The sequence below is a fragment of the Myxine glutinosa genome, chromosome 2 (genome assembly GCF_964187855.1).
Source record: "Myxine glutinosa chromosome 2, kmMyxGlut1.1, whole genome shotgun sequence".
Classification (NCBI taxonomy): Eukaryota; Metazoa; Chordata; class Myxini; order Myxiniformes; family Myxinidae; genus Myxine; species Myxine glutinosa.
In genome coordinates, this window is record NC_136262.1 from 211,221,172 (window position 1) to 211,243,591 (window position 22,420).

At 47.2% G+C, this 22,420-nt stretch overlaps 2 protein-coding genes across 2 annotated transcripts in view; one reads left to right on the top strand and one right to left on the bottom strand.

Annotated features, from left to right (window-relative positions):
- LOC137412865 (endoplasmic reticulum membrane adapter protein XK-like) overlaps positions 1-11,964 on the top strand; it is a 29,080-nt gene extending 17,116 nt beyond the window's left edge. The window contains exon 6 of the mRNA XM_078772216.1: positions 9,598-11,964. Within this exon, the coding sequence (XP_078628342.1) occupies positions 9,598-10,388 (791 nt within the window). The 3' untranslated portion in view covers positions 10,389-11,964. The remainder of the gene's footprint in view (positions 1-9,597) is intronic.
- A 4,660-nt stretch (positions 11,965-16,624) lies between these two features.
- LOC137412728 (uncharacterized) lies at positions 16,625-17,947 on the bottom strand. Its single transcript, XM_068098019.2, has one exon. The coding sequence runs from the start codon at positions 17,945-17,947 to the stop codon at positions 16,625-16,627; it is 1,323 nt and encodes a 440-aa protein (XP_067954120.2).
- Between the last annotated feature and the right edge of the window lie 4,473 nt (positions 17,948-22,420).

Below are 22,420 nucleotides of genomic sequence, written 5' to 3' on the forward strand. Positions count from 1 at the left end.
TGTTATTGATCCTGGGCAGAACTTTCTCTACATTCTTGCACTAGAAAGGCACATGTTTGAATCTGCATGGATACAAGGGAGGTAAGGTGAGGATAGAGAGGGAAACTGAGTTTCGGCAATCTGCCGTGTTATTTCGGAGCCGTTAGGCAAATGAGATTTGGAAGCAAACTGAGTTTAGGCAATCTGCTTTGAGGCCGTTTGAGGTGAGGAAGGGGATGGAGGGGAACAAGACACCGGAGGTGGATTTCACATTGTGCCATTGGGAGTTTGAAACAGAAGTCTGGTTGGAAAGTTCACCTTAATTTGAATTTGCAAAATGACGTCTTCTTGCAAGCATACATCCTGGGGCCTATTTCATTATCCCCACATCATGCAAGTGCTTGCTCACATCATGGATAATGTGGACAGAAGGCAGTTAAATGTGTCGAGAGAACCAACATTGCAAGAAAGTGAAAGAAGGTGGGAAGGACCATGGGGTGGAGGACTGAGTGAAGGATATAGGAGAGAAGAAATAAATAAAAGGAAAAAAATTGTTCGAGTTTTTAGGGAAGAGAAAGGATTGCAGAAGATTAAAACGAGAATGATATGAATCGGGCCTATGTGAACATGTTGCCTGGTGAGACACACAAACCCAGTCCAAACATGCATGTGGAGGTATTCTGAGAGACTTGGAAATGCATTCAACCACTCGATTTCCAATAACGGATCAAAACAACACCAACGACAATTCATTTCTCCCTTGAGGAGAGAATAATGAAAATGGAGGAGGAGAGAAGCAGGATAATGGAACAAGATTGGAGGACATGTCAGAGAAGGAGAGATGTAATAATTACTATTACTCTGATAAATACTACAAAGTATGTATGACCTTATTGGAACGTGGCCTACGGTTGAAATGTAATTTTATTTTGGTGAATCGCAAGGCAACACGTGTTCATAAACACCTTTTCTATTCATTATGTCTCCATTTTGTTAATAAACACCTTTTATTTTCAACTTGTCATGTATAATGTGTCATGAATAATTTGTACAACATAATGGGGCTTTTATCAATCGATCAATAATTTACTCTTCTGTGCCTTACAATAGAGTGTTTACAAAATGGGAGAATGCTTAAAGGAGCAAAATGGTCATTTCTGCACTAGACCTATAAAGGTACCACCTAAAGGTATCAATGCACACGTCTCTAGGCTGTCTAGCCTGGGTTTGAATCCCGACACAGCTCCAAACAGTCATCCCAGTGTCGAGCGGGCAGTGTGAGGAATCAGTGTGTGCCGGCCCACTGATGGACGTTAAACTGGTGTTCTGTCTGCTGACAGTTGGTGGACATTAAATATCTCATGATGTCCTTCACGAAGAGTAGGTGAACTGTCGTTGGCATCTTGGCCAAATTCCAGGTAAGTGTGCGTATCCCTCGGCCATCTTGTCAGTCCCAAAAGATAAAAGCACTGCCACACCCAAATAGGTAGAACTTAAACTAGATATCTGTGTTCCTCAAGGGTAAGCCTCTCGCGATCTAATGATGGCCATTTTTTTTTTTTGGACCCCCATACGACCTTGACCTTCAACATTTAGGGATAGAGTGTAAATGAAGAAAATGTGTTCCAATCTACAATCTATCCATAAAACTCAACATCATGAAAATCAGAGGAAAATTATTGAAGTTCTGATCAAAAAGGTATTTTGTTGTTAATTATGTCACAATCTGAAAAAAGTAGGTCAAGGACACATCAAATATCCGGTGCACAAATTCAGTGCATGTCCACTATTAGGATACATGAACATCTTGGAAAGCCAAGCAATCTAATTCTGCATTGGCAAAATTGAGCGATGATAATGTTGGGTTTTTTTCAGACCGCCATTTATTTATTAGTCCCCTACCGGTGTACACCGGAGGGGACTATAGGTTTGCACGCCATCCCTCCGTCTGTCAGTCCGTCAGTCCGTCACGCAAAGAACAGTTTTCCGGACTTTTTTCTAAACGCTTAATGCTAATGATTTCAAACTTGGCACATCGTTTCCTCATGATAAGTTACAGATTAAGTTCGAACTTCACGACGTTTCGATCATTTTTGACAAAGTTATGGCACTTTGAACTTTGGGAATTCTGATAATTCTGATGATCCTTAACTCGGTGCCATTTTAAGTTTTAATTTCCTTTAAAAAAGATTTTCTCTGCAATAATAGGACCGATTGAGATCAAATTTTCACCATAGGAGGGACTCGGTCTGTAGAATATTTTAATGGTAATTACGACGTCACAGGTCACGTGGTTCGGGCGCCATATTGTCTTTCGTGAAAACACGAAAACCCATTTTTCTCTGCAACAGCTGAACAGATCGAGGCCAAACTTTGCAGGCAGAATCGCATACCCATGATGAACAAAAAAGTCAGCGAGCATGACGTCATGCGTCACATGGTTTCAGAGTTATGACGTTTTTAAGCATGAACCTTTAAAACCGAGCCCCTCCCTCATTTTTGATCCAATCGAGGGGAAACTTCACAGATCTGTTCCGCATGTCAGTCTACTGAAATGACCTTTTGGAATTTGCGATAGCTCACGTGGTTTGGCAGATATCGTTAATTAAACGAAAATATTTTTTAAAATGGATATCTCTTGAATTGCTTTATTGATCGACGTGAAACTTCATACTATAGTAGAAGTCATGAAGAGTAACAAGTGTGCAAAATTTCAAGATGATTGGATGTACGATCTGGAAGCTAGAAGTTGTTATTGCGTGAAGAAGAAGAGGCGTCAAGTGTGTGGATTTAATTATTTATCACATGTACAGACTGAAAGCATCATTGGACACGACCTGTCGCGGTCATTTTAACCTCAAATAAAATTCTAATTTAAGATGTCGATAACTGAGATATATTAACAAACGAATAAAACAGATTTGGTCAAATTCTGACTTTTTTAACTCGATCGCATTTGACAGAGTTTTGACAAGCTGAGGAAGAGGAAACCTTGCATTGGCTTCTCCAATGTGCCATAAAAAAAATGGATATCTCTTGAATCGCTAGTACCTCAGACCGTGAGTTGGTAATAATTTATATAATTCACACAGTGCAATACGTGCAGGCCGCTCCACGGAGCGACCTTGCGGGCTTATCAACGAGGCGAGGCGTGACACACGTGTCTCAGCATACCTCAGATCAAGTTTGAAAACCAGCATCAACCGTGCATAAATTTGCATATTCGATCATTTTTGACAAAGTTATGGCACTTTGAACTTTGGTAGGGGACATGTATTGCAGCGCAATACTTAGAATGCTTGTTTATTTTTGTATACATAGTCGATGCTTTTGGAAGACCTAGCACTAGTACACTGAACGTATCAGGTCGCAACAGGACAAAAGTAACAGCAGAGTAGAAATCCAAGACAGGGGGTTGCAGACCAACAATGGATGTGGGGAGCAATGGGGGCATGAGAAGGATGCATGGGGTGTGGACAAGATGGAGACAAACTCTCAGCAGGGAAAACTGGAAATTTGGAAAGAGGGGTTGGGTGGGGAGGGGGTTAACGAGAATAGAAAAGATCATGGTTTTGGATTGGGAAGATCTTAGATAGTGGTGAACAGCTGTCTTGAAGGCCTTGAGGGAAGAATGAGATTGAAGAGGATGTGAAGTTGGTTCCACAGGTGGGGGGAAAAGAAGAACAACTGAATGGAGGTGAGCAGTGATCCTGAATTTAGGTAGTATAACCAGGAGGGAGTTGATAGTGGTCCATGTATGCCCTGCAGAAACATGGGGGGGACAAAGCACAGAAAGAGCAGAGGGTGCAAGACCAGAAAGGAGGTGGAAGAAGACAGAGACCACTGATGTGTCTACAATGGTGAATGGATAGGTCCATAGACTCAGCTTTTTCATGGGAGATTCCAATAATCTTGAAGGCCTTGGTTTCCACAGCATCAAGCCGAGCAAGATGTGATGCAGGGGAGAGCAGTACTCCATTAAGCATCGGATGAAAGCCTTGTTGGTGGAGAGAAGTTCAGGTGTGCCAAGGCAGGACTTTTCACAATGGAGGATGCCCAGTCGGTGGCTAGCTTTGGAGGCCAACTTTGAAATGTGGTTTGCACAACTCACCTGGAACGAGAGGTATAAAATGCATGGACACTGCTAGAACTTACAGGAAAAAAAAGAAGTCGGTATTTCAAAAAAGGTGGATCTGGAGTGAATTAACGGGGGTAGAAGAGATCAAGGTTTTGGATGCGGGAAGATAAGAGATGGTGATGAACAGCTGTTTTAAAGACCTGGAGGGAGGAGTGGGATTGAAGGGAGTGAGGGAGTTTGTTCCAGAGGCGGGAGTAAAGAGGAGTGAAGGTGAATAGAGAGTCTTGATTTTGGCAATTTCACCAGAAGAGGGTTGCTGTCAGATCTTGTGCGACCAGTAGGAATATTTGGGGGACAGAGCACAGATAGAGCTGGGGTGGGGGCTAGGCCGGATAGGAGTCTGTAGAAGACAGAAAGACCACGTACCTGCCTGCGGTGAGTGAGTGAAAGGCCCTCGGAGTTGGCTTCATTGCGGGAGATTCCAATGATTCTGAAAGCTTTGGTTTCAACAGCGTGAAGCCGATCTAGTGTGAGGCAGGAGCACCGGCCCAGAGGGGAGAGCAGTATTCCATTGAGCTGCGGATGAAAGCCTTGTATGTGGTGAGGAGCTCAGGTGTGCCAAGGAAGGATTTCGCACGACGGAGGATGCCCAGTCGGCGACTGGCTTTGGAGGCCAGCTTGGAAATGTGGTTTTCCCAGGAAAGATCATGGCAGATAGTGAGACCCAAAAGCTTGAGTGACAGAACTTCTTGGAGAGGATTGTTGAGAAAGTAGATGGGAGGGTTGTCCAGTCGGTCTTTTCGGAGAAACATAGTAAGAGTGTGAGATTTGTCAGGATTGAAGCATGTTCCACTTGTTTGACCAGTCTGTGATTTTGTCCAGGTCTGCAGAGAATGAGGAGGCTGCAGACTGCCGATCTGAGGGATGAGGAATGGAGCGGCAGAGAGTGGAGTTATCAGCAAAGAAATAGAGAGGATTTTCAAGAGAGTCAGAGAGATCATTGATGAAGACCAGAAAAAGCACAGGGCCCAGACCACTGCCTTGGGGAACTTCAGCCTGAACAGGAAGGGGAGATGAGAGAAATCCATTCAGGGCCACATGTTGACTACGACCAGAGAGGAAATCTGCAAGCCATGCGTGGAGATTTCCATTGAGAGTTTGGTGAGCAGAGCGGGGTGCCAGACCGTATCAAAGGCATGTGATCTGTCAAGGGAGACGTCTTTAATTTCCTGTTTGGCATTGGGGACATCCATCCATTGTTGAGACAGCAGAAGCAGCATGTCCAGAGTAGAGTGATCCAGGTTTGACCCCCCCAAAATAGGAATTTGCTTTTTCCTCTGAAACTACACCCACTATTTCGATGAAACTTGACCATAACCGTCATCACCCGTGATGTACTGAAGTTTGTTCACGGCACTAAGAAAATCGAAGTCTAAGGAGGTCTACGGGAGTCAAAGTAGGTCCAGGTTTGACCCCCCTCAAAATAGATTTGTTTTTTTCTCAGAAACTACACACACGATTTCGTTGAAACTTGACCACAACCGTCACCACCCGTGATGTACCAAAGTTTGTTCACGGCATTTTTTAAAATCTGCCTCTTTAGGGGTCTACGGGAGGGGGAGGGGGGGTTGCCCCCCAAAATAGGTATTTGCTTTCTTCTCATAAACTACACACGCAATTTCGATGAAACTTGTCCACAACCTTAATCACCCATGATGTACCAATGTTTGTTCAATGCATTAGAAAAATTGGGGTCTGAGGGGGTATATGGGGTTGGGGGGGGGGGGGGGGGAGAGGGGGTTTCCCCCCAAACTAGGTATTTTTTTTGTTTGTTTGTTTAAAGTCTTATGATTATGTTAGTATGATTCTACATGCTGCCCTGTCTTTGAGCAACCATTGAATTTTTCCCTTAAAACAGGTTTTTTAAAACCTGTTTTCCTTGCCAGTTTGTTTTTTAAGTTTTGTTTTTTAAGTTTGTTTTTTAAAACAAATTTTTTCCCTTAAACCCCCGACTAGGAGTTTGAAATACCCCTAGTCGGTGCAGTATACTGTTTATTCTACCAGGTGAGCGCCAGGGGTATTGCCCCTATATTTAAGACAAGTGAGCTGATACCATCTAGTCCAGTAGCAGAGTCAGGGTCGATGGGTGAAAGAACCTGCTCAGTTGCAAAACACAGATTCCAGAAACAGTTGGGTACGACAGGGAAGGAAAGGTACTGAGAGTAAGGGTTGTGGACACATTTGGATGCAAACACAGAATTGAGGCATATGGCCTTAAGAGCGGAGTTGGCTGTGGTGCTATTTGATGAGAGGGAAGGGATGGAAGGGGAGCATACTCCAGAGACAGACTTAATAAGACACCATCAGGTTCGAGAGAGGAAACACATGAAGCCTGTCAATTCAAAATGGCATAAATTACACCTAACACCCTAAATGCATAAACACAAATAACAACAAAAACAAAGAATGTATCTGCCAAGCCACATGTTTCAAGACAAATTGAAAAGTTGAAAGTTGTTGAAAAGGTGATGAAAGCATCTTAACTGAGACTAGATGGATTTCTGAGAAATGTGAATGTTCGGTGAATTTTTGGGTAAAAGTTGGGAACCTTACTTTTTAACATAATTAGGGTGTGCTGAATTCGATTAATCCGGTTCCCAAGCCGAATTTTGTGTTTTTGACCTTATAATTAGCATAAACAAAATTGCCGGACTCTATTTGCTTTTTTGCTATTTTTGGACAATTTCTTTTAACAAGCATTTATATATCACAAGCAGAAGTACCCGGCGTTGGAGGGAGGGGGGTTCATATATATGCTGGTGGGTGAATGTGGCTCACGTTTCTGAGTTTAAGTGTGATGCCGATCAGGAAGAAGAAGAAGCCGTACTACCAACTTCGTACACTTCCGGAATTAGTTGATTTATTTGTATTCAAATGTCTGGTGATTGTTTTGTATGTATTTATGCGAATGTGTACATGTGTATAACTCATTAATTTTAAAAGGCTTTGGCACTATCGAGTCTTTTTTTTTTCTTTCTTTTTTTTGGGGGGGGGGATGGGGGTTTGTTTTTTTAACTCCAAAAAAACGATCTTTTTCATAATTTGTTTTTCTTTTTTTGCCTAAAACACTCCCAAGCACCCACTGATGAACCTCTGAAAGTTTGACGAAGATCTGTTCAGCCATCTCTGAGAAAAATGGCGACACACAGACAGACAGACATTTCTCTTATATAGTAGAAGATGTATATACATGCAGCTCTTTTACTTTAACTTTACAACTTTTACCCCAAAATGCACCTAGAAGCTTATACATGGCCTTTTTTCATAAATCCGTCTAGTCTATCTTGCATCTTTGTACATTGAAAAACAAAAAAGGCTTCACATAATCGGCAAGACGTTGGTATTTACCAGCCTGCGTGGTCATCGTTGAGCAAACGATAGTAGTTACTTATTTATTTGATACAAGTGAAGCCGATATTAGTTGCACATCAACCCGAGGTCTTCTTACATCGTTTAATGAATGTTTTGGTTTGAAGGGAACACAACATAATAAAAAGGGGCAGCAACATGCGCTCACACGAGTCCAAACTCAAAATAACAACCGAACCCAAAGACAACTGTCTTAAGGGGTGAAGAGGCGAATCCACACAACACCGGCGACCACACTCCACGTTAATGACTGGGCCTGAGAACGCGCCAAAGCCCTCCTCTCTCTCCACGGCAGTCAGGGCGGAAGCGTGCTTTCAATTTCCGGTAGCCAACAACGAAACTTCATTTTGTCACCCTCATGGCACAAATCACCAAAAACCACACAACAATCTATCAATAGACATCAAACTACAGTGGCAAGGAAACTTTAATAAAATAAATATACCAGCCAATGAGAACAACTCCGTGTGGCCACACCTTTCGCCCACACTTGGCAACGGTTCATGGAAGAGTTAGGACACAACAGATCAGGACACAACAAAGGGAACAGCAGAAGAAGGGGGAAACACCAACAGCAGGGCGGAGGGAAAAGTAGACGGAGACGGACAAACATGGAATGCAGGTAACGGAGAGGTAGGGAGAACACAACGGATGAACAAGATGGATACATTAGCAAAAAAAATGGGAGGGGTGGACGTGGTTTAACGGGTGTAGAAAAGATCATGAGATGGTGGTGAACAGCTGACTTGAATACCTGGAGTGAAGAATGAAGAGAGTGTGGAAGTTTATTCCACAGGTGGGGAAAACGACTAACAAATGAAGCAGTGGTTCGGGATTTAGCCAATTTCATTGGAAGGCAGTTTCTGGTTGACCGCGTGCATCTTGCAGATACCTGTAGGGAACAAAACTCGGAGAGGGCAGGGAGTGCAAGACCCGAAATGAGGTGGAAGAAGACAGAGTCCACCAACCTGTCAGCGATGGCAAAGTGACATCGATTCGGCTTCATCACGACTGATTCCAATGATTTTGAAGGCCTTGGATTCCACAGCATCAAGCTGAGCAAGGTGTGAGGCAGATGCGCTAGCACAAAGGGAAGGATATTACTCACTCAATCAAGCTGCGGATGAAAGCCTTTAGGTCAATTGGTCTGTCAAGGAAGGATTTTGAACGATGGAGGATGGCGGCTGGCTTTGGAGGCCAACTTTGGATTGCGGCTTGTCCAAAAGAGATGATGTCTGAAAGCGAGACCCAAGAGTTTGAGTGACTGAACTTCTCCAAGAGGGTTGTTGAGAAAGTAGATGGGAGGATTAGCGGTATGGTCCAGAGAGAGAGGTAGAGACTGACATTCCATTTTGTTAAGGTCAGAAGAGACGGAAGATATTTTAACGACCATAATGCAAATATACAGCGGGGGAAAATGCCTTTGTTTAAACTTCCAAATACAAATGCATTGACTTTCAGAAGTAAGTGAAACTGTAGATCGACAAGTCACGTGTGGAGACACTTTCCTCTTCAAACCAGCATTTTTAATTTATCTATTTACAGTCTCTAAGGTTATTGGAGGTGCTGCGACACAAATCACGCAAACATACAGACAAATACACGAGACAACAACAGACTCCATTTTCACACAAACAATTTCAATTCGTAAGGGAAGTGACCACTTCCCAGAGCGCACTTTAAGTACCACTGTACCAGCGATGACATCTTTATGACATTGCTTTTCCCTCCACATTCAGCAGGACAATCGAGGAGGAATTTCTTCCTCCCTATGGATGCCAACCTATGGAGTTTTTTTTTTTTTCCATGCTCTAGCCTTTAAATATTGAGCGTCAAGCAAGGAAGCAGCCTGTACCATTTTTTTGAAGTCGTTTGTATGACTTGGCTAGAGTGGACGCTTCTAACTGTTACACCTCTGAGTGTGGTTATTGGTTGAGTTATGTAAGAGAAGAAGAGATTTTGTATAATTGTAGTGGATATTGTGTTGCTGGAATTTTTGAGGGATAATGAAGGTAGATTTTGGGATGTTTATGATGATGGAACTGTGGTACAATTTTTCACTCGACTCAAAAATAAAAGATCTCCATTTTTTTTTTTCCTACTCCTCGTAGGTGTGCTCATGTCCTTCTCTCTCCTGGCTACAGCCTACGGAGCTGTCATTCTCACTTTCCTCGCCATCCGCCTCGAACATCCATCACTGGAACTTGGTGCTGCCCCTGCAGCCTATGTGCTGGCCTTGATTTGGCGAAGCCTCGAAATGGCGGCCCGTGTCTCTGCACTTGTTCTTTTTGCAGCTTCCTGTCGGGCCTGGTGTTTTCTTGTCATTTTGGCCAATCTAGCCATATTTGCAGTCCTGCCGTGGATAGGGGCTGCGTGGCGATTCTGCAGCGCCCGCAAACAGAATATCCAGGTCACTGATACTGAGGAAGGTAAACCGAATCGTGGGTTTTGTGGGCAAACGTGCTGTTTATCAGCTACACGGTGGCAATCGCTTGCTTTTCTTACAGCCCTTTTCGCAGCGGTAGCTCTATTCTGCTGGCCAGCAGCTCGCTTCCGGCCAGACAGCCCTGATTTTGTAGCACGGAAGCACAGTTGGGTTGGTGTAGCATTGTATTACGGGCTCAGATTTGCTGAGAATTCTGCTCTCATTGGGGGTTGGCTGGTCTGTCGTAGTGCTGCACCGCTCTCATCTGGCGGGTTTTTGTGCGGCCCAGCTGTAGCTGCTCAGATTGGTGCTGCTTTTGGTCTCAGCCTGATCCTGATGCTCGTCTTTTATCAGTTTGCTCACCCAGCTCGTCGTCTAATGCGGAGGAATGTCGCTGATCTATGCCCCCCCAGCTTTTGGTGCCGGGGGGATGGAGCTCGGGCTGTCGATACTGCTGGTGTTGGGGAAGCAGTGTGAAGAGCCCGTTTTTCATGCATTCATACTTCCTTTAACCACTCCAGTTGTACCGGCCTGGGGTTTGGGTGCTGAGCTTGGCTTTAATGCTGATTTGAAACCCTGAAGCAGTAGCAGTAGCGACAGGCATAAATATAGTGAATGAGTTTGAAACCCATTCTCTTCCCCCTGTTTTTAATTCGGTTATTTGTTTTAATAGCAAGTTCACGTTCCCACCACTGAAACTGGGATTTTAAACTCGGAAACACCCCTGAAGCTCTGTTGGTAACTACTGATCCTATTCAGATTCCACATGCCTCCATCAGCCCATGTTCACCAATTAGTAATACACTACAATGATATGTGGACACTAAAACTTTCCCATTTTAATGCATGATCTTGCTATAATGTGTGTACAAGTGGAAGTCAAAAAGTGTTTCCCTTTCCAAAACATTTTGGAGCCAATAACGTGACTTCTAATCCAACGGCATCAGGAAACGCACCCACCGCTGGGTTCCACCGGTGTGGTTTCATAACCACTGGTGTGGTTGCATGTTTGGGGTGGGGGATCAGAGAGACTTTTTGACTGTCCCTAATTGTAAACCTCCATTTTAATTCTCCAGAAAGCCAATATTGGAAAATCATTGGTCTCACGTTTCATGGAGACATCATGAAAGTGGCAGATAAGTTTCTCGTAGAACGTTGAAAATATTTATTGTGGGATGAACTTTTAAGCGAGCAGAGGTTCATATTAAATTATGGCTGAAAAGTTCAGGTGCATGTTAGCATTGGCATAATCAGGTACTTTTGACGAGCAAGGTGATTTTACCACATTACTACATTAATTTATTTGAAGTATACATTTTAAGGAATAGATGTGAGGGGGGAGGAAAAAAACGCGCAGTCATCAAATTGTAGCAAATTTATGGGGGGAGGGGGGGGGAGTATATGCGACCGCGATAATCAGGCTGACTTTAACAAGGACAATATCGATTAATATTCGCCTTTCCAAGGCTGATTTACTACTGAGAAAACCTGGCTGGTTTATCATCCTGGCTATACCTTGTCAGTCTGGCAAACGCAAATCCAGTGAAGCAGAAATGTACACCTGTAGAAACTGTGCAATGAATGAGTGGCTACGTTAGATGGTGAAAGGTACATTTCCATGCAATATTCTTTGGTGTGATATTTACCTCTTTGTGAATGAAAACTACTCAATATTTGTTTCTTGAAACTGTTTTTACACTGTCACATGTGAGCACTTTCCATAAATAGTCCTGATCTGAACACACACTTCTGATATGATTAAAGGTTAGTATACAGGAGCTTATGGCAGGAAAGGATAATTCTGGAAATATCCGTCCCATTATAAAAGTCCAATCTCTTTTGCTTGCTTTCTTTTTCTTTTCTTTTTTGCCTTATAATCTATTTGCAATGGAATGGCGTTGTTTGGCGGTTCTGAGTATTTAAAACGCGACTTATTATAGATCACTTGTCTTCTAACCACAGATGCTAAGTCATCCTTGCATCTCAATGTGCTCAATAAGCGTAACATATAGATTCCTTGGCTTGGCCACTTGCAACTCGTCTGAATGATCCAGTCTTTGAGTGCAAGTTGTTTGGCCTCTGAATGTTCCGAGCAAGTTAGTTCCACATTCAAGTTAGTAAAAAATATATATATTTAGCACCATCCTTGAACATCACAGTAATGGAATTTGCATTATTGTAAAAGCTGCAAAAAAAAAAGTTCAGGCTTTCCGTTTGAGATGACAATATGTTCTTGGCACTAAGTTTGACTGATAATGTTTTGGAGATTGTGTGTGTGTGTGTGTGTGTGTGTGTGTGTGTGTGTGTGTGTGTGTGTGTGTGTGTGTGTGTGTGTGTGTGTGTGTGTGTGTGTGTGTGTGTGTGTGTGTGTGTGTGTGTGTGTGTGTGTGTGTGTGTGTGTGTGTGTGTGTGTGTGTGTGTGTGTGTGTGTGTTGCTGCTGCATGTAGTGTTGTCAGCAGAGAGAAGATTCCTTAAATATTCCAAAACAAATAAATACAATAATATAATTCAATGGGAATGCTTGCATACATATCGGAAGGGTGCAGCGTCACATCTCTTCCGTTGAAAATCCATTGGTAGAGGGTCCAACTGCAAAACTCTTTTCCTTGAGAATGGATGCTACAAACCTCTCCCCGTTTGCTTTTGCATGTCAGTAGTAACTCGAATTTGAATGTCAGTTCGTTTGCAGTTTCTTTAAAGCACTTAAATGTTACTATGCCTAACTCTCCCTTTGTATCAATGGATGTAATGAATGGATCAAAGTATGCTCACCACTGTAGGAAGCAAGGATACATTTGTGCTTTCGGGTGTTAACCCTTCGCAGGAGCAAAAGAGGGTTCGTTCTATTCCGTCCTCGCTTTGTTCCCTCTTTTGCTCCTGCGAAGGGTTAACTCCCAAACCGTGGGGTTATCCTAGCTTGCCTCGATGAAAGTCTTGTGGATTCTGTCAATTATTCTAAGTGTTTGCCAAAGCAGATTGACGCTAGTCTTCATCATAAAGACTAGTTTTCCAATTTATCTTTGCATCCTTCCATTCCCATGACATGGCCTTTAATCCAGTACAAATCCATTTAAGTTTTAAACAAAATGGCCCTCCATTTTCAGGCTGAAGCGGAGGTGGGTATATGTTCTTTTTTGTCCTTCTTTGCCATCTATGTTTATTTTATTTGCACATTACATATCTGGGTTCATCAAAGAAAATGTATCTGTCACCCCACGCAAAGCGTAGCGCAAAGCGAGGTTAAGCAATTGGTTCATTGTCTGTCTGACAGACGTCGATCTACGATCGCTGAACTACTTGATTTCAATTGAATGTTATATTTTGAACACCAGAGCACGAATTGGAACATTAATCGGAACATGAACCTGCAGTTTAGCGATACTTAGGCTCTGGATTTGGCAAATTGTACGAATCTCGTAACAAGCGAGCATGCGCAGAGTAAGGTAATTGTTTTACTCTGTGCCTTTGGCAATCAAACAAAATGGAAAATCATTCCAACCAGGAAACGTAGTGTTTTTAGGGACTCCATAAAGGACAACATGCATCTATATATATAAAGTAGAGTTGGCCTCTGTGTCTGTATCCTGATCTATCTATGATCTCTAAGATCTCGAGAACCCGTGGACGGATTTGCGAGCGGAAAGTACTGTTCGACTCGGGATGGTCCCAGGAATGTCACGGAGACATAAACATTTTAAAAATTTCGGGTTTTAAAATTAGCGTATTATTAGCACTAGCAGAAGAGAGAGGGATTCGAAGGGAGGGAGCGCAGCGCTTCTAGCGCTTCTGACTACAGCACACCTTAAAATTAAAAAAACTTCGGGTTTTAAAATTAGTGTGTTACGCGTAATTAGCGCTAGCAGAAGAGGGAGGGAATCTAAGGGAGGGAGCGCAGTGCTCCCTCCAGCGCTTCTGTTAGCGTAATTAGCGTATTTCGGAACGTTAATTTTTCAACTTCATTATTCGGAATCAGTACGTCCCAGAGAACCTTCGTAACGTTAATTTTTCAACTTCATCCGATTGACATGGGACCAACGGCATGTGACAAAGAGTGAAACATACAGGCTACATTTATTTGACGACAATGAGTTCCGACTTCCGACCTCGGTGGGATGACAGGCTGAGTCAACCCCCCTGGTGTGAAGGGGGAGGAGGAGGGGAGGGGGAAGAGAAGGGGAGGGGAACGAGGGGGAAGGGGATGGGAGGGGGGAGGGGGAGGGGGAAGGGGGAGGGGGAGGGGGAAGGGGGAGGGGAGGGGGGGAGGGGAAAGGGGGGGGAGGGGGAGGGGAGGGGGCCCTTCTTCCCCTGGGCACCCCCGCACCCTTCCCTCCCCCCCTTCCCCTCCCCCCTCCCCCCCCTTCCCCCCTCCCCCCCATTCCCCTCCCCTCCTCTTCCCCCTCCCCTCCTCCTCCCCCGCTTCCCCCCTCCCCCCTCCCCCCCGTTCCCCTCCCCTCCTCTTCCCCCTCCCCTCCTCCTCCCACTCCCGTGCAAAGCCGGGTACCTCTGCTAGTGTCTAACTAATTCAAAGTGTTAAATAAGGTAGTTTTAAAGACTGCGCATCATTGGCAGCAAACTTCCAATTAAACGTTGTTTTTATCTGCAGCCTTTAAAACTTTTATTTCATTTCAATTGAATTATATATTTGGATTCTGTAGAATAACGAATCGCCTTGTTTGCACTTTCAAATCCCTTCCGTTTAGCAGTACTTGGTAAGAACTTTATGTCGTCTCGACCAATCCAATTCGCTGCATGCTCTGAGGGTGGAGTAACAGTCAGATTCGTAGCAAAAATGGTGGCTCGTGTTCACAAATCGTGCTCGTGTGCTTTTGCTCGGAAATATAGATTGTGCTCGGAAACGCAAAGCAATAGTTTAAAAGACCTCTCTCATGTCCTCCCTCTCAAGACTATGGGGTAAGGTGTTCTCGGAACTCTCTCGTTTTGTACTGTTGTTGTGTTTCGTTCTGCCATTGTCATCTCAAATGGTATTAAAGAGAATAAAACCTTTCCTTTTTCCAAAAAGTCCACTTTTGTTGATCAAAATCATCATGGTACGAATCATTTGAGATGCAAAGCTGAATTCGAACAAAAATGCTTAATAAATGTAACGTTTATATAAATTACTGGGTCCGATTTTGCTGTACTGTTCCGAACTTGTTTTGCTGTGAAAACCGATCGAGTCGAAGCGTATAACCAACATTGGTGCTTAAAAGGTAGAATCAAATGAAGTTTTAACCTCTTTTTTTTGTGTGATGCTCAATTATGATATTCTCGAATATTATTGTTTAATTAGGGCTCGTTTTGCTTTTCTTGAATATCTGCTTCCTAACCCTGCTTTGAACGGCAACAAACTTGTATGATCCAACGCCATTATACTCCAGAACTAATATGGTATGTGAACGGATCCTGTGAAAGGGGAAACATCAATTACTACCAAATGGAGTGCACAAGGTTGAAGAGGAATCGACTGGGTGAAGACGGAAATGGGTCTTCTGTGTGCTCTGTTTCCTTTTCTATCAACCTTTTTGGTACTTGCGTAGATTCATCGCTGCAATGTGAATGTTTTAGTTAAGTTGATGCTTGGGAATTGAAGCAAAAGCAAATCGCTTACAAAATGTGCCGCAACTACGAGACGGTACATGGTAATATATCATGCGAACATATAAATTGAAGTGTATCAGCAAAGGGACTCAACAAATTGTATTTCACCCACCTGATGCCCCTTCCCCCCTCGTTATCCTCACCAATTGTAACTCAATTGGATGCTTGTCTGGCTTTAAGATCAATATGTCTCCTCACCTCTCCCCAAGTAAACTCTTCACCTCTTCTCCACCCAAGCTACCCACGTATCTGTGATGTTTAAGCCAATTTTCATCTTGCTTGTAATGTGACTGTTTGATGACAATAAAAACAGCAGAATGAAATTTGATATGAGAATGCAAGTGGACTTGAAGAGTGATACCAAAGGAGGTGGGGTCCAATACTAACCAGGTTATAAGGATACAAAAGTGGATGAAGCTAACGCAGAACCACATTATCACCGAAGGGCAATCATGTTATGCAGTTTCCTTCTTTGGAACTCTATTCTTAATAATTTCGGAAAAAACGGAGGGGATATTGTAATTGGCTCCTGTCTGTCTGTCCGTCCGTCACATTATCTCCTCCTAAACGGTTGGGCAGAAATTCACCAAACTTGGTAGCTATGATCACCACATGGCAAGAAGGTGCAAGAGCAGTATCATTTTTAGCCAAAATACCAAAAAAGGTCAAATTCCCCAAAAATGCAATTATGGACACATGTTTAAACGTTTTTTAATGAAACTTTGTATGTGCAATCAACAATGTTGGACGCATGAAATATGTAACGATTTTTTTTGACCCCCCCTGGTTCATGCTGCAGGGGGTGGGAACTCGGTCATAGAGGTCAAAACGAGAAAAAAAAATTAACTAAATTTGATATTGGGTCAATCTTGGTGGAACTTTATGCCATCTATCAACTTTGCTTTTGGTAGGAAGCATGGGGATTTGCGATGGTGTGCCATCAATTTAGCTCTAGTTTGAGTTTGTAAAGATAATTTCACAGTGTATATACAGGTGAAAATTATAAAGTTCTTCCATATTCCTTGACATAATTTTTTTTAAAGGTGTAAAACAATGATGAATTGGAAAGAGAAAAGGTGCAATGATGTAATAATGCAACAAAATCGCTATAAATTCAAGCAATGCAAAGCAAATGCCCAGAGAAAATGGCGTTAGCATTAGTACCAACGTACAAGCCACTTTCCTGACCAGATACAACTTCCAGCCACACTCCATCTCCAGCCTCCAATCCCAATACAAGACCAGCAGATGATCCCCCTGGTGGCCCCCATGCAGTCACAACAACAGTAGTAGCCCCATTGTGTATGAGACCAACCGAAGCAGGTGTCACCTTGCCATGGAAAGAGAAATCGAAATGGAAAATTCCTGATACTGGTGCTGTAAATACACCAGATGTTGGATCATAATTTTGACCGCCAGACTGCACGAGAACTTTAGGGAATATAATTGGATGGCCAAGAGGTATGTCTTGCAGAATGGTGTCGATGCGGGCAGAGAAGGCAACGCAGGGGCCATGAGTTTTTGGTTCTCTGCTGCTTTCGGGTCCAAGGCTTGATTCCTGGCTCACTTCAGGAACATGCCGACCTTCTACTCCTGGAGGAATGATCATTATCTCTCCTGGAGGACCTGGTGGCCCAGGTGTTCCAGGTGGCCCACGTTGACCAATTCCAATCGGGCCACGAGCCCCAGGTATCCCTCTCATCCCTTTTCTTCCATTTTGTCCCAATGGTCCTGGTAGTCCAACTGCTCCTTTTTCTCCTTTCTGACAGTTCAGGCATGGTGGACCCTGTGGACCCTGAATGCCTTTCAAACCGGGAAGGCCTCTCTCTCCTTTATCCCCATTTTTTCCATCATGCCCCCTTTCCCCTGGTCTTCCTTGTCCTCCATCTACTCCAACAAATCCCCTCTCCCCCTGATTTCCTTTTCGCCCAACTAGTCCTCTCTCACCTTTATTTCCTGGTGCCCCTAAATCACCTCTTCCTCCTTTTAATGCACCTTGCTTGCTTTGCTCACCTTTCTCTCCTTTTTGCCCAGCTTTTCCCTCTCGTCCAACAGCTCCTTTGATTCCTTTCATACCCATTCTTCCAGGATCACCTTTGTGTCCACTTTCTCCATTGTATCCCCTTCCCCCTTTTTCTCCACTTTGGCCTATCGGACCTTTCTCTCCCTTTTGCCCTTTTGAGCCAACCGAAGCAGAACGTGATACACCAGGAGGGCCAACCTTCCCAGGAAGTCCCTGAACTCCATCTTCCCCTTTTAGTCCCCTGTCTCCTTTTGATCCCTTCAGGCCCCGATGACCTCTAATGATTTTTCCGGGTGGCCCAGGAGGACCTTCAAGTGATTCGCCAGGAGGACCAGGTTCTCCCATGTGACCCTTTGGGCCTGGCGTCAGCAAGATGGCTGCTGGAACTGTTGCGGGAATGGGGTAAAGATACATTTTATTATGGGTTGGTGAGTGAGGGTTAGGGGTGGTTAGGGGGAAGTTGAATTGTGGAGATGAGGTGAGAGCAAAAGTCACTTTCATTTACATCATTACATCTTTAATTGGAAAAATACATCATTAATTAGTAGTTGGAACAATTTGCCGTGATTTATGTGGCAGCTATCATGTTTGGCCTTTGGGTGTCCCTTTTTTTTTGCCTGTGAAAATCTTCCTGATGTAACAAAACCAAAAAATAAAAGGTTTTTCACAGCCAATCATAAACTCACAAAGGCAAGTCAAGGTTATCTCCACAACATTGACTTGGAAATTAAATAAGCTGTATTTTCTGATTGATGGTGCATTTTTTTGCAGATATGCATGTGAAGTGAGTGGGTCTACTAACATTAGCTGGTGGATGTTAATGATCCCACAGTGTCTTTAGCGAAGAGTAGGCGAATCATCCAGATTCCAGAACATTCTGGCCAAATTCCTGCTCTAAACGGCTCCAGTGAACGTCAGGCCTAGCCAGCCGATTTGTGAAAGACTTGTGAAAGAAAGTCAACCTATTTCCTATGGCCAACCCCACAAAGAATGTTGACTCGGTTTTTAATGCTCAATAATGCTCAGTTTTTAAGTTTGAATTTCCTGTCCTCCCTTATTAATGTTTTATTTACTTGTTTAGCTGTTCTTAAAGTTTTTGGTAAGAGGAACTACAAAACTGTAACGGATAGAGTAACCGAAAATGCAGTTTGTGTCATGTAAGAATTGTCTACATAATTGATTTTTCTGTACCATGAAACATTGACACATACATAGTGTGGGTTCTACTGAAGCAGTTTTTGGCTAAGGTTACAATCTTGGGTGGGTCGCCATTGATGATTGGCTTCAGGAAAATGTATCTAGTTCCTGAATGTGCTGTTCCCAATTGTTGCTCTTTTGGAACTTATTTGGAGAAGCCTCCAAGTGATAGACCGCTTCCTAGTCCTGGCTTAAGATGTCTTTTCTGAGATTCTCCTTTCCAGATTTGGTACAGCTGATTGCAGGCGGATACAGACTTCTTCGATCGTTCCGATCGATGCGAAACTTAAAACATAGGTGCGCTCCCCATGGAGAATATTTTATTGACAACTCTGATGTCATAGGTCACATGGTATAGCAGCCATATTGGATTAAAGTTTAAAAAAAAAAATGGACATATTTTTCTCCAAAACCGCTCAACATTATATGGGCCATAAGAGCAGTGTGTTCAGTTAATGATGGTATTTTTGTTCAGAATGAGCAGACAAAGTGAGACTATGTGTCTAAAAGTGCCGTTCTAGCTTTGAATTGTGTTATTTCATTTTGTTTTGATATGTCAGGGATATAAGAGCTCCGATTGCACAAGCTGACAATACTTCAGTCTATGATAGAATTCTAGATCCCTTATGCCCCTGCCTAATATTTTCCATTCTACCTGCTTTTACTCCATTTTACCCGTCTTGTGGGGGAGCTGCCTCGCGGTGGAGGGGGCGACGCTGTCTCGCGGTGGAGGGGGCGACACTGTCTCGCGGTGGAGGGGGCGACGCCGTCTCGCGGTGGAGGGGGCGACGCCGTCTCGCGGTGGAGGGGGCGACGCCGTCTCGCGGTGGAGGGGGCGACGCCGTCTCGCGGTGGAGGGGGCGACGCCGTCTCGCGGTGGAGGGGGCGACGCCGTCTCGCGGTGGAGGGGGCGACGCCGTCTCGCGGTGGAGGGGGCGACGCCGTCTCGCGGTGGAGGGGGCCGACGCCGTCTCGCGGTGGAGGGGGCCGACGCCGTCTCGCGGTGGAGGGGGCCGACGCCGTCTCGCGGTGGAGGGGGCCGACGCCGTCTCGCGGTGGAGGGGGCCGACGCCGTCTCGCGGTGGAGGGGGCCGACGCCGTCTCGCGGTGGAGGGGGCCGACGCCGTCTCGCGGTGGAGGGGGCCGACGCCGTCTCGCGGTGGAGGGGGCCGACGCCGTCTCGCGGTGGAGGGGGCCGACGCCGTCTCGCGGTGGAGGGGGCCGACGCCGTCTCGCGGTGGAGGGGGCCGACGCCGTCTCGCGGTGGAGGGGGGCCGACGCCGTCTCGCGGTGGAGGGGGGCCGACGCCGTCTCGCGGTGGAGGGGGGCCGACGCCGTCTCGCGGTGGAGGGGGGCCGACGCCGTCTCGCGGTGGAGGGGGGCCGACGCCGTCTCGCGGTGGAGGGGGGCCGACGCCGTCTCGCGGTGGAGGGGGGCCGACGCCGTCTCGCGGTGGAGGGGGGCCGACGCCGTCTCGCGGTGGAGGGGGGCCGACGCCGTCTCGCGGTGGAGGGGGGCCGACGCCGTCTCGCGGTGGAGGGGGGCCGACGCCGTCTCGCGGTGGAGGGGGGCCGACGCCGTCTCGCGGTGGAGGGGGGCCGACGCCGTCTCGCGGTGGAGGGGGGCCGACGCCGTCTCGCGGTGGAGGGGGGCCGACGCCGTCTCGCGGTGGAGGGGGGCCGACGCCGTCTCGCGGTGGAGGGGGGCCGACGCCGTCTCGCGGTGGAGGGGGGCCGACGCCGTCTCGCGGTGGAGGGGGGCCGACGCCGTCTCGCGGTGGAGGGGGGCCGACGCCGTCTCGCGGTGGAGGGGGGCCGACGCCGTCTCGCGGTGGAGGGGGGCCGACGCCGTCTCGCGGTGGAGGGGGGCCGACGCCGTCTCGCGGTGGAGGGGGGCCGACGCCGTCTCGCGGTGGAGGGGGGCCGACGCCGTCTCGCGGTGGAGGGGGGCCGACGCCGTCTCGCGGTGGAGGGGGGCCGACGCCGTCTCGCGGTGGAGGGGGGCCGACGCCGTCTCGCGGTGGAGGGGGGCCGACGCCGTCTCGCGGTGGAGGGGGGCCGACCTCGCGGTGGAGGGGGGCCGACCTCGCGGTGGAGGGGGGCCGACCTCGCGGTGGAGGGGGGCCGACGCCGTCTCGCGGTGGAGGGGGGCCGACGCCGTCTCGCGGTGGAGGGGGGCCGACGCCGTCTCGCGGTGGAGGGGGGGCCGACGCCGTCACGCGGTGGAGGGGGGCCGACGCCGTCTCGCGGTGGAGGGGGGCCGACGCCGTCTCGCGGTGGAGGGGGGCCGACGCCGTCTCGCGGTGGAGGGGGGCCGACGCCGTCTCGCGGTGGAGGGGGGCCGACGCCGTCTCGCGGTGGAGGGGGGCCGACGCCGTCTCGCGGTGGAGGGGGGCCGACGCCGTCTCGCGGTGGAGGGGGGCCGACGCCGTCTCGCGGTGGAGGGGGGCCGACGCCGTCTCGCGGTGGAGGGGGGCCGACGCCGTCTCGCGGTGGAGGGGGGGCCGACGCCGTCTCGCGGTGGAGGGGGGCCGACGCCGTCTCGCGGTGGAGGGGGGCCGACGCCGTCTCGCGGTGGAGGGGGGCCGACGCCGTCTCGCGGTGGAGGGGGGCCGACGCCGTCTCGCGGTGGAGGGGGGCCGACGCCGTCTCGCGGTGGAGGGGGGCCGACGCCGTCTCGCGGTGGAGGGGGGCCGACGCCGTCTCGCGGTGGAGGGGGGCCGACGCCGTCTCGCGGTGGAGGGGGGCCGACGCCGTCTCGCGGTGGAGGGGGGCCGACGCCGTCTCGCGGTGGAGGGGGGCCGACGCCGTCTCGCGGTGGAGGGGGGCCGACGCCGTCTCGCGGTGGAGGGGGGCCGACGCCGTCTCGCGGTGGAGGGGGGCCGACGCCGTCTCGCGGTGGAGGGGGGCCGACGCCGTCTCGCGGTGGAGGGGGGCCGACGCCGTCTCGCGGTGGAGGGGGGCCGACGCCGTCTCGCGGTGGAGGGGGGCCGACGCCGTCTCGCGGTGGAGGGGGGCCGACGCCGTCTCGCGGTGGAGGGGGGCCGACGCCGTCTCGCGGTGGAGGGGGCGACGCTGTCTCGCGGAATTCTTAAGACCGCAGAGATTACCTGGTTTTTCAATCCTAATCTTTCGGAACTGCTTGCCTTTATTCCTCAGACATAGAAGCACAGGTTATTGTCTAATGTAACTGTGGATGATCATGCGAATGGCGATGAAGAATCAGATGACTTTTGATTTTGCAATACCGTGAAACTATTTTGCAATCTTTGGCATGTTTTATCCCCTCTTTCTTAGTTGCATTTAGGAAGCAAGTACAATCCCAAACCGCATTTATGCCTATATTGTTGTGCTTTTTTTTTTCAAGTCGTATTTAGACTTGAACATATTTTCCTTCAAACAAACCACTGGCTCTTGTACCTTCTGATCGCAGTACAAGTCTATTCTGGGCTGTAACCCCAAGGATGCTACATCATGCGTCTTTGAATCGGTTGTGCCCCAAATTCTTGTTTTTGTCTTATTTGTCTTTTCGGACATAATTTGTCTTTTCTAATATAACTGGTCCTCTAGCTATGTTTATAGCATATTGTAAGTACCATTCAATTCCTTGCTCCTCAGTAGGTTTTGGTCAAGAGTCTTTGTGGATTTGTTAGCCGCGATATTGAGAAACGGCTTCTAAATGGTAGCCATT